Source organism: Sinohyriopsis cumingii, chromosome 12 (genome assembly GCF_028554795.1).
Source record: "Sinohyriopsis cumingii isolate HCF-2022 chromosome 12, ASM2855479v2, whole genome shotgun sequence".
Taxonomy (NCBI): domain Eukaryota; kingdom Metazoa; phylum Mollusca; class Bivalvia; order Unionida; family Unionidae; genus Sinohyriopsis; species Sinohyriopsis cumingii.
Window position 1 is genome coordinate 46,340,439 of NC_142972.1, and position 12,973 is coordinate 46,353,411.

Here is a 12,973-nt window from a genome sequence, read left to right on the forward strand (position 1 = left end):
TGAACCAAACAGTGCCATTGTTGAAATAAGTTATGAGCCAAATTGTCAGGAACAGATATGGTCATTGCCACATACATGTACCTTGCCCTTCCCCCATCATCTTACTTCTGTTAACTTCATAAATATAAATATATCACCACTTCATGTCTTGCATGTGAGCTTTGGAGATCATCTTATGCTGCTACCCATATATTTACTGGCTTACTCAATTCCTTTTTTATTTTCTCATTAATGTAGTTAGAAATACAGACATTAGTTTCAACTCACTCAAACATAAACAGTCTCTTATCATTGTGATGATAAAGTTACATGTACTGTTGTTGAACACTAACTGGAACAGAACCATTTAAGAAAGATGTAGTTGTAGAGAGATATGTTGTTATAATCAAACATATTACTCCCTGTTTTTCGTTGGCTGCAGTGCAAAGTCATTGTTATGAGCATATGTTTAAGAAAATTATAGGGCTTTTATTATTATTTTCCCTGTTTTTTAGAGAAATCACTCTTTACCTTGAAAATTTAATGATTTTTTTCTGACACATGGTTGAGACCGTTTTTCACCTGTTGAGTGTTAAGTGCATTATGAGGTCAGTAGCCATGTACAAATTTCAGTTAAAGTAATTTTAAAGCCTCGATACAAGTTTTTTTTATAGAAACTCCAAATATATGATTTACCCATTTATTGTCAGTAAAAAATCAGGTCCTTTGAACAGGCTGAGCCTGTTTGAATGTTTCATAAGTTAGTGTGAATGTATTAGCAAGAAATTAAGTGTTTGGGGTTTAATTTGTACATATTTACAATGGAATTACTTTGATATGGATACAGTGATATCATTTGGTCAATGCATTTAACTATTTACACTATTTAGTTCAGTTTTCTTATTCATGTATTTGTTTATAACTGTGCATGAATCTGTGCCAAAAATGGATCCTAAGTATGTACAATCACTATTTAACTATTTTTTATTTAAAATGTGTCAGTTTAAGTTGGGAACTGTGTCACTGAACCCTATAGTTGTACCCCCTCCCTCCATTCTTTTAATAACTTCGTGGATACACATGCTATATTTTCTTTTGTTAACTGGCTGGTCTGGAAGTTGCAGTATATGTTATTTAACATACTGGCACTTCTTCAATCCCAACCATTATATCGCTGTAGTAGAGTTCAAAGGTACATCAGCACAATCCTGGCTATATTGTACATAAAGTTCTAGAAATGTAAATATAAATAATTGCAAAACCTTTAGAAAAGTAAAGCCTTCCAGATAAGCATGAACATGAGATACTAATCAGTAGGACAAATAACATAGACCCTGATCTGCCTGCACATTGTGCAATTTCAGATTAGGGTCTGTGTTGACTGCAGCTGGATCCGACTTACACATGAGTTTATTTACATGGTACTTCAGTAAAACTGATAGATGTCAGACTTGCATTTGGAATAGGGTAGACATCGATACATGTGTATTTATAGGGTGTCAACATTGTCAACATTAGGATTCTTTGCTATAGTTTTAAGATGGAATATTTGCTAATCTCAGAGATTGTTGAGTTACATTGCAGCACAGTGAACAGTTAAAATATCACACTCTACAGAACCGTTATAATATTTATGGTATGTGCCATGTGATCATGTGTTGACATCCTTCCAACTTCCTGCTTAATGAACTGAATCATATTAATTCTTACATCGATATCAGCACCTTTCAGTTATATTTGCCAGAGAGAGAAAGTGAGAGATACATTGCACCTGCCAAATTGACTGAGATGGAAAAGCTATACTTTCTTATTTAATGGTCTTAAAAATACTTGAACAAAATGTTAAACGGGAAACTTCTAAAATGTAAAATTGAATCTGGACTATTGTTCAATTATTTCCAGCAGTAACTCGCCATATGTTGCATGAAGAAATGTAGCATACGTAGCACCTATTTTCAGTATCTGTTTTAAGTTCTTGTTATAACTGAAAACAAGATTTGTCATTTTCTACTTTGCAAAGCAGCTGTCTGGATTAAATGTTTAATCTGCTTGTTATTATCAGGAACTGATAGCCCTCAGAGCTATCCGAGATGTCAATGTGCCCAAGTTCTTGGTGGATGACTTGAAACTTTTCAACGGTATTGTCTCCGATCTCTTCCCCAACATCAAGTAAGTTCAATTTGAATTTTAACTAGAAGAACTTATCACACACCAAGATAATCACCTGATGATTTGCCCTGTAGATACTTAACATGGAAGGCAGAAAAATGGGACGAATGTTAGTGTCTGCTACAGAGTTTTTGTTGTTTAATAATTCCAATTGTTATGAATTGACCGCATTTTCAACAATTTAATTGGATGTAAACAGTCACGTGATACTGATCTCGAATTTTATACACATCAGTAACTTCTGCGACTACTTTTGGTCCCTGTTTCCAGGTAATTTTATATGAAGTTTTATCTATCAACGACTTGCACTATAATAATAACAACAGCAAGCCCTCACCTGTGATTTCTGATCAAAATTTACAAACCCCAGATTAAAATCACCCATTAGAAGTTAAAACAACGTACTTGCACAGACCTTCCTGCATTCCAATACTCTCTCTGTTTGCTGAAGAAGGTATAAGGCAGGCTCTACAAACCAGTCTTCAGAATTTATTGCATTTTGCATTGATAACATGTTCCAGCAGCTGTTAAAGGTCAGGGTCATATCACGAGTTGGGGATATTACTAAAATAGACATGAATTTACTTTTGAAAGATCGCAATGCGCAGAAAGCAAGAACAATGAATGTTATAACAACGATGGCCTTACACAAGTGTATTGTTAAAAAAAGGAATAGCCTGGTTTAAACAGCATCATTTACTTTTTAAAATTTAAATAAAATGATCATAACAAGCTCTTTAGATAACTTCCATGACTCGCTCTGACACTCTACATTATATTACTACATAAAAATCGACCACTCTTGGCTAACGACGATGGGGCTATGTATTCTGTTGAAGTAATAGGCTAATGAAAGAAAACTTCGAGCTACCTAAAAGTGAATGGTTTATTGATGAAATCTGCTGATGACAGAAAGCATGTAAATTGGAATTATAAGGATTAAATGATCATGGTTGGGTATTTATTGATGTGTAAATTGTTACCTAATCACTCATAAAATTTACATAAAGTCCTTCAGACTTTATTTACTTTGTGAGTGATGAGGTAAAATTTACACATCGATAAATACCCAACCATGATCATTTAGTCCTATATTCATGCTTTGAGTTGTGATGATTCGCTGGTAGGAGCATCACAATCCTTACAACCAATCTAGTTCTTGCCATCTGTCAAAATCCTGTTATCACAGAATGTTAACAATTACAAGATTTTCATGAAGGAATTTGTGAAATTACTAATCACTTTAAGATTATTTAAGCCAGAATAAAGTGTATTTGGCAATAATTTGCAAAAATTTTATGTAGGCCGCTTCAACTAAAATCTTGTAAATTTAATTATGCCATAATGTTGCAGATTTACTATAACACAGTGGTCATTTGTGTAAAATATGAAATGCTTAATATTTGTCTTTATTCAGTATTTTCAATGTATAATGAAAACATGTATTTTCTTTAACATTCCAATGTTGAGAAGTTGCTCTGGGTAAGTTGTTAGTATGCTGGACTTGTGACTAAAAGGGGGTGAGTTTGAATCCTACCATCAAATCAGTCCAGGTCATCGACTATATTGTGTCCTTTGTGTGTTGCCATACTGTAAAACACCAAAACCACATTCCAGAGTCTAGTTTAATATCAACAACTTCATAATATTTTGAAAACTTGTATTATCAGGTTTTATGGTTTGATAAGATAATAACCATTGTTGATAAATTGGCAGTTCTGTTTCATTTCTGTCAATTTTCTCAACTTACGTTTTTCAGACATTATAATTTGAACCATTCAATGGACAAGAAAATTTTAAACCATAAAAGTCCAACTACAAAAAACATGGACCCAGATCAGCCATCAGATAATGTGCCAGAAGATCAGTGTCTGTGTTGTTTTGTTCTACTGATTATTCTGAACAAACTGCATAGACCCAGATCTGCCTGCACATTGTGCTATGGCAAATCTGGGTCTGATCAATTTGCAGTTGGACTTGACTTATAATCAAGTATGAATACTATGAAGTTCAATGTGTATTTCTTCCAGTATGTATGGTGCAAGCTTTATGCACATCTTTTGGAAAGTTATTCATTTGGATGAATTACTGCATTCATCTTTCAGTCTTTGTTAAAAAGGGTACTTTTAAATGATGAGAAAATAAAAAATTTGCTTTCTTTCCATTTCATACAGGGAACAGCCCATTGACTATGGTGCTTTGGATGTGTCACTTCGGAAGACCTGCTCCAAACTGGGAATCAAGGATGTACAAGGTATGAAAACTTGTTCATTTTTTAATTTATGCAAGTAAAAGTTATTTATTTCTTCAGGCCTAGCCAATTTTTGTTTTACAGATATATCAAAATCTTTTGATTTTTTTAAAACCCTTATAATTACTGGAAATGTTGTATGATACAGTATTGCCTCTATACTGGAAGGGATGTTATTTCCATTAAGACTCTTTTGTTCTCTATTCATTCAGCCTACAAGAATTATGTCAAGATCAGATGAATTTATTCAGCTTATGAGCTTATGGCAGTCACCACCAGCATCGCATTGGTGTGAACATTTTTCTTGACCAGTATTACTGATTCCATGTTATTGAGTTCTGATATGACAGTTTGAAAACCACATCCATTCAGTGACCAGTGCTAACCCTAGCCTGTATCTGGTAGATTCTACACATATGTAATGAAACCTGAACTTTTGTGTAGTGAATGTAACTCACTCCACCACTTACCTATTCTCCTAACATTGTACCGTTGGCTAATTTGTAGAGAAACCAGTTTTGGAGTAAACAGTTATTCTTGAATAATACTTATCCAGGTATTCCCTTCACCCTCCCCACAGTTGCACCTTTGGAAGAGCATACACTTTTCTGCCAGTTTTAACAGGTAAATGATCAGGTTTAGCACCAGAATCTATCCAAGGGGAGATAATTTTTGTCTGATCTTTGGGCAAGCAGATGATGCTTTGGCACTCTTAATGTTAAAACAAACCAAACGATATGGTTAACATCTTGTTTTAGATTTTGGAGGGCTAGATTTGTGTGCTGGGGGATATTCTTCTACGGTATTATGATCAGATACATATCAATATTATCAACACTGTTGAATCTAGGATCGAAGGAACATGGAACACTGTGTCCCCCATCATCCAGATTTGAGGTTCACAACATTTTTAAGAACAAAGAACAAATTTTATAGTACTTAATGCACTAATAATGCTAAAAGAATGAGATAATTGTTTTCCTTGGATACTTACGTAATTGAAATAAACATTTTATAAAGTTCACAAGTAACTCATGAAAACTTTAACAAGATTGAATATCTGGCTTACCTGAAATGAAATGGAGCTTGGAATTATTTTTATTTTTGGACCAGGACCATATTTAACTTAGTGTTCACACATTATCCATGGAAATTTATTATAATAATTCCCATTATTTTCTGAATTACTTTTCTTTTCAATTTTAATAATTAATTGATTAAATGTCAAATTGTATATCTGCATAATTTTAGTCCCTTTTGTCATTAATTCAGCCTCAAAATAAATTGTCATCACTGTAGGTGTACCTGGAACCATGAAAATATGTTACACTAGTGGTCTTCAAAGACTTCACATTTCATCTCAGCAGACAACCACAAACCTTGAATGTTTTGACTGCCAATTTCATTGTTTTAAAGTTAAATTGCCTTCTTGAAGCTATTATACCTTTGTCAACTTTGGCCATGGCTGGCACCAACATAGACATGAATGGACATGTACTAAAGAAATTTTATGGACAAAAAGCATTCCCTAGAGGTGCAGATTGGTCAGGATTTGGGAGACATAGGACAAAAAGTTGTGGGAAACCTGCAATCCTGTACTAAAGGTGCGACATTGTATTGATAAAAACATGCTTAACTCCAGATACTAGTAGGAAAATGTATTTATTAGCTTTACTCTTGATCACTTTTGTATCATTTTTCATTTTGCTTAAAGTACCAGTATTTTTTACACCCAACTCCAAAATGAGGTGGGTGTGTACTATAGTGCCTTTGTCCATCTAACTATTTGTCTGTCTGTTAGGTTTTGTGATTATGTCTTGGTTTCTTTTCAGACACTCTGCTAAGATAGTCATATTCCATGATCATGTTTCACGTTTTTTTCTTCTTAAGTGGTCAACAAGTTGGTCATCAAAAGAAATTAAAAGCCAATTTGTTTGACTACTACCATAATAATCACCAATAGGTTGGTTCCATCTGCAAACAACATAGATCCAAATCTGCCATCTCATGATATGCCAGCAGATCAGGGTTGATATTCTTTGTTCTATTAATTAGTCCTAACAGACTGCATTGACAAAGATCCAGATATATGCAGCTTTATTGGACTTATTTACAAGTATATACAGTACCTTAAATGTTAAAAACAGATATGGAACAATATTAACTATCCGGCTGTTTTATTATCTGAGCAAAATATATCTCTAAATGGTCTTTTTGATGATTACAGGTTTTATTCACAAGTGTATCCAGCTGTTTGAGACTACTGTTGTCAGACATGGTCTTATGTTGGTTGGACCTACAGGCTCTGGCAAAACCAAGGTAACATAAACCTCCAATACTTTAGCTTTTTTTATCTGCAGTGGTACTTTTCTGTTCACATAATGTAAAGTAAATTGAATGTTGTCCTTTTTAGGGTAGTGACTGTTATGTGTTCTTTTGGAAATAAACAGATGAACGTGACTTTGTATTGCAAGTCATACATAAGTACAAAATGTTCAGATTTTGTAGATGAACGTATTTCAACTACCTTAATTGTTGTTAGGAGTAAAGCAAAACTTAGAGGTGTTGATAGGAGACAGAGTGATGCACACTTGCTTTGCACCACAGAGAACCAAGTTTCAATTCCTGTGTGTCCCACTTTGCAAATGTTAGTCATAATCATTGAAGGTGAAGGTTGCCTCTGCCCTTAATAAAGTTGTTAGAAATGTTTGAATGGTTAGAGGAAAAAGAATCTTAATTAGATGTTGAGCCCTGCATGGTGTATCTGTAACATACACTTGCTTTGCACTTGTTCAGCCTCAGAATTGCCACTTTCGTGGTTGATGGTTATATTTCTAGATGACTGGTTTCAATTTCATTTCCCAAATTTATACACCTAAATGATAAGCCATGGAGTTTTCTTGGATGATGTAGATTGGCTCCAGGCCCTTCATTTTGGGAAATATTTAGCAGATTGGCAATAAAATTACAGGAATAAACTCTTCAAATTACGAAGAATTCTGTATGATTTGAAATAGTTTTCATTGGGACAGAGGCCATTGATCAGCTTTTTATCTCCCAACCCTACATTGCTATGCCTGCAAGTTTTTGCCATTAAATGGACTGTGGTTATTGACTGTGTAATCTGCCTTTCCTTTTTAGTGCTATGAGACTTTAAAGCATGCCATGTCTGCACTGGCAGGTCAACCTTCTCCAGCTGGGTTTAATTTTGAGCCAGTGCACACCTATGTCCTGAATCCCAAGTCCATCACTATGGGACAGCTGTATGGCGAGTTTGACCTTCTCACTCATGAATGGTAAGAATACTTAATTTGATTTCCTCGAATTGATATCTGGCAGGGGAACTTGTCATATCTCTCATTATGTGGTAAAAAATTTCTTTAACACACACACACACAGAGCCATGAAATTTTGTGTTGGAATTGATCTAATGTTTCTTCCAATTGAAAATTCATCTTTGGGAATAACTTCTAAGTGGATTTCTCTTACAGTCTTCTTGCTGACATTTAATTAGTAAATAACAGAGGAAGTTTAGTTATTTTAAAATAAAAATTTAATAGGGGTGGGGTGTTGTCACCAGGTTCTTGTAATATGTATGTAAAATATATATGATTGTTTTTAACAGGACTGATGGCATTCTGTCCACACTGATCCGAATTGGTGCTGGTGCAACGAATGCTGACAAGCGCTGGTATGTGTTTGATGGCCCTGTAGATGCAGTCTGGATTGAGAACATGAACACTGTACTGGATGACAACAAGAAACTCTGTCTCAGCAGTGGTGAAATCATTAAGCTCACGGAGGTATGCAGTTCAGCTTGTAATATGTAGTTTGTTATCGTAGAAGGATTTGTTGTTTCATATTGACATCATCATACTTGTATCAGAATCAGAAAAACAAATTACCTATCTGCATCAGTTGCTCTGTATTTGTTTATAAAATCATTTTTAATTGTATTGTCAAGCCTGTCATGGTAGGAACTCAATATAGTGATCAATTTGGTGTCCGCATGCATGTCCGTAAATCAGTATGTTTGTCTACATCCTCGATTAACCTTAGTGTTAAAGTTTTTCTACTTTCCTTTTCTTAGAATACCCTTTAATTACAGTACCATTTTATTCCACTCATTTATTATTAATACCATTTTATCCCACCCTTTTATTGCAATACCATTTTATTCCACTGTTTTTTTTACAATACCATGTTATCCCACCCTTTTATTACAATACAGTTTAATTCCACCCCTTTTACAGTACCATTTTATCCCACTTTTTCATTACAATACCAATTTATCCCACTCTGTTCTTACAATTCCATTTTATCCCACCTTTTTTAGATTTAAAACACAGTGTCATTAAGCACTTAGCTGTCATTACTAAAGCACAGGGGTAGGTACAATATACAAGCCATAGCCAACTTCTTGCACAAACAAATTTGTATTCATAATTTGAAATCATTTTCTACTCATTTAATTGTATGAATGATTGACGTATCCATCATGATAATAGATGAATACTTTTTAGATAGATATACAAGCATCATAAAAGAGGATTCATTTCAAATATTGGTTCTTTTAGAAATCTTTTTGCCCAAGAAAAAAGATTAAAGAAAAATGTACACAGTTTTGGCAGAGATCACAGTTTTACATAAGTTTACATTGATCTAAAAATTGTGTCAATTACGATATAGGGCTTTTCATGCAAAAAGAGCCTAGTTTCTTGTATGAAACAAACAAGAATAATTTAGGTCAGAAAAAAATATTCTGAATTTTGTTCCCTAACCTGCTTTAGTTGTAAAATTTAATTCATGGAAAATTTTAAATTGTAGAAATGTGTTATTTTTTTAATCTCTGTCTATTCTCAGCACATGACCATGATGTTTGAGGTGCAGGATTTGGCAGTAGCCTCCCCTGCCACAGTTAGTAGGTGTGGCATGGTGTACTTGGAACCCAGCTACATTGGTCTAGAACCATTTGTGGAGTGCTGGCTCCGAAAATTGCCAGAGAACATCTATCCCTACAAGGAGAAACTTCAGAGTCTGTTTAATATCTATATGGAGGTAATTTCTTCATGGATGTGATATATTTTGCTATTAAAATTGAATGTCAAGAATGAACGTATAATACACAAAATGACCAGAAGTCAGTTTGATGTTAATCTATGACTATGAATGTGAAGATATTAAGTCTTTGAGCAAGTCATTCAATTTTATTTCATTATTTTAATAATTGTACTCATTTAAAAATAAAAATAACTGATTTTCAGCTGAATCAGCATCAGCAGTGCAGTTAAAAATGGATGTTGTAGAATCATGATAGATTTAATACCAATGTGACCTATCAGATCAAATCAGATCAAGTGATCCATAATTTGAGTCATGGATGTTTTATATAGGTGTTGTGCCACATCTTAAAAACAAGTTCTAGTGATCTGGGATGTTTAGATGAACCATGTTCAAGACAAGGAATTTCTACTGTATTTGCCAAAATGAAATCACTACAGTAATTAAATCTTTAAGTACACAGTTATTATTCTGTATTGGGTGTTTTAGAAGGTTGACATCATCAAAATATTCTTCTGATACAGCTATTTTTTAAGATTTGTTGGCACTACGTAATCAGAGTGTATCTACTGTATCTATTTAATCAACAGTGTATATACTTAATCAGTAATGTATGTTCTTAATCAGTAATGTATCTACTTAATTAACAATGTGTCTACTTAATCAGCATTATATCTCCTATTTTACTTGAAAAGGTTTCAGAATGTTTTTTATCATAAAGTGTGTTTTTCATAGACTTCCCAGTAGTATATAACTTTAAGGCTACCATAACTACAGTGCACTAGCTTATGTATTATGATTGGATAATGTATCTGAAGAGAAAATTTGCCATATGTTCTTGCTTATAAATCCAGTCCAACTGCAAACAACTTAAACCCTTTTCTGCCATCACATAATGTGCCAGCAGCTCAGGGTCTGTGTTGTTTGTTCTTCTGATTACTTCTAACAAACTGCATAGGTCCATGTCTACAGGTGCATTATGCAAATGCAGATCTGGGTCTGTGCATTTTGTGGTTGGACACAACTTATAAGCAGTTATAGACTGTATTGGCAGTAGTTGTTAGGGTCATCATGAGGCAAAGTAGGTTGCAATCCAAAGGTTAATTAGTTTAGATCCCTAAAAAATGAAAACTTCAGAGTTTTAACATATTTTCCAGACTTTTAAATCAGAAAATTTAACTCTAGGTGTAGATTTTTCTAAAGACAAAAATCAAGGAAGCAATCCAATTTGCAGTCATGGTGAAAGATATCTTTTTGAACTATGCTTTATGTTTAAATGGTTATATGGCTCTTTTTCAGCCTGCCATCAAATTTGTGAGAAGCAAAACGAAAGAGATTGTTGGGACTGTGGACTGTAATCTTGTCTTCAGTCTTCTCAAACTTCTGGACTGTTTCTTCACACCATTTATTCCAAAGGAGGTAATTTTATAAGCATTTGTCATTAAATACCTGTAAAGAGTATCAGTATATTGTTATGGGCTTCTGATGTATATAGAACTTTAAAACTAACTACGTGTAAGAAGTATACAGCACACCAATCAATTTATGTATCCTTAACATTTTGAGAATTATGAATTTTATTTTTTTGCAAAACTCTTTTATGTTTAATTTCCAAAGTCTTTAAATTTTAAAATTTACTCACATTATTTTATTTTTGGTTTTGGTTTCAAGGGAAAGAAAAAAAATCAAAGTAAATTTCATAATTCTCTTGTATATGTTACCAAGTTGCAACATTTTTAAGTCTTACTGAAATTGTCCAGTACCTTTCATACATTTATATGCACATACTGTATTGGCGCACTTTGCTTAATATATTTATATGAACAGCTTGTGCTTTTACTGATAACATATTAAAACTCACTTTAAAATATTCACCAAATATTATTAATTGATGCCTCAGTTTTATCATACTGGCTTAGTTTTTGTAATTAAAATATTGATCCAATAGCTTGTTTTGGAGGTATTGTTGATTCTTATGATCTTAATCCTTATGTTGACTGATTGGAATCCAATCTGTCTATAATGATTGGCATAAGAATTGTAATATTTCCATGAGCATAATGATAGTCATATGATCTTTTGTTGGCATAGGCAGTCATGACTGTTGGCATCATTCATTGTGGCCTTCTGTTGCCATAATCAGTCATGAACTTTTGTTGGTATAATTAGTCATATGACCTTTAGTTGGCATAATCAGTCATGATCTTTTGTTGGCATAATCAGTTGTGACCTTTTCCTGGCATAATGAGTCATATTTTCTGCACTCATTGTATTTTCATTTAAAGTGAGTATTTATGATATTTAGTCATTATTTGTCTCTCTGAAGGCTATGCTAATTTATGGAACATTACATATTTACCAAAAATTATTGAATGAATTTTGTTCTTTCATTTACTGAACAAAGAATATTTGTGTTGGGAATCACACACTAAAACATCATTTTAGTCCATTGAATCTATACCTGTTTATATCAGCGTTTCTGGAGAAATTGATAATTGTTTTCATGTATTACAGTTTATATTCATTTTACACATTTTTGGCTGATTTTTTTGTCATCCTTTCCAGAGATAAAAGTCCATATAACTTAGAGACTGACCGAAGTTCGGTTTCGGTTTCGGCGCCGAAAGTTGGCAAATGGCCTCTTTCGGCATAGTTTCTGTTTCGGATGAAGCCAAAAAGTTAGCTTTCGGTTTGCTTTCGGTTTCGGCTGAAACTGATATTGACTTTCGGTCATCAGCCAAAGATCTATTGTAACTTTCAGAATGCAACGCTAGTGCTGCGTCTATTACTCTGCTTGTCGGCCGGTCAGTCGGCGCTAGGCAATTCTAGGCACTGTTGCATTTCAGTTTATTCACGTGTGGAATACAGAGATTTTGAAGTCTGACAATATTGATAATTTCAGTTAGTTAAACTGTAGTGAGTTAATCTGTGTGAAGTAGAAAATTGAATTTAATAATAAACGGATTAGTTAATCACCGCAAAGAATGTCGAAAAATGCAGTGTGGGATTACATCACAAAAGTCGGTTCTGATTCAAGCTAGGCGCAGTGCAAAGAATGCAACAAACTGTTATCACTTGGCAGCGATAAACCAAGACTTCAGACAGTTTCAGACTTGAAAGGTCATCTGGCCAGCTGCCACACGGAGCTCCATGATACGTATCTCAAGAGGTCCATGAACGACGGAGCAGAGCGTGCCTCGAAAAAGATGATGATGGAAGAGAAAGCGACTAAACATTCCTTACCAAATTTTGTGCAGTCGTCCTTGACATCAATGGTTGAGAGCAGAATGGTCTGTCCTGATGACCACGTTGCAGTTCAGAGAATTGATAAGTGCATCATGGACCCCTGATCATTGTCGACATGTTACCCTACTCAGTTGTTGAAGTGTAGCATTGCATCATGACCCAGGCCTATTTAATAAATCTTGAGTTCAGCAACTTCGGTTTATCTTTTGGTTTCGGTTTCGGCCGAAGGTGTAGTTAAACTTTTGGTTTTGGCTTCAGTTTCGGCCA

General features: G+C 34.1%; 1 protein-coding gene across 1 annotated transcript in view; it reads left to right on the forward strand.

Annotated features, from left to right (window-relative positions):
* The window catches only part of LOC149786380 (dynein axonemal heavy chain 1-like), a 314,616-nt gene that overhangs the window by 80,749 nt on the left and 220,894 nt on the right, over window positions 1-12,973 (forward strand). Inside the window, exons 35-41 of the mRNA XM_089976799.1 lie at window positions 2,042-2,148; window positions 4,323-4,402; window positions 6,627-6,718; window positions 7,541-7,695; window positions 8,025-8,202; window positions 9,263-9,457; window positions 10,760-10,879. Coding sequence (XP_089832925.1) covers window positions 2,042-2,148; window positions 4,323-4,402; window positions 6,627-6,718; window positions 7,541-7,695; window positions 8,025-8,202; window positions 9,263-9,457; window positions 10,760-10,879 — 927 coding nt within the window. The remainder of the gene's footprint in view (window positions 1-2,041; window positions 2,149-4,322; window positions 4,403-6,626; window positions 6,719-7,540; window positions 7,696-8,024; window positions 8,203-9,262; window positions 9,458-10,759; window positions 10,880-12,973) is intronic.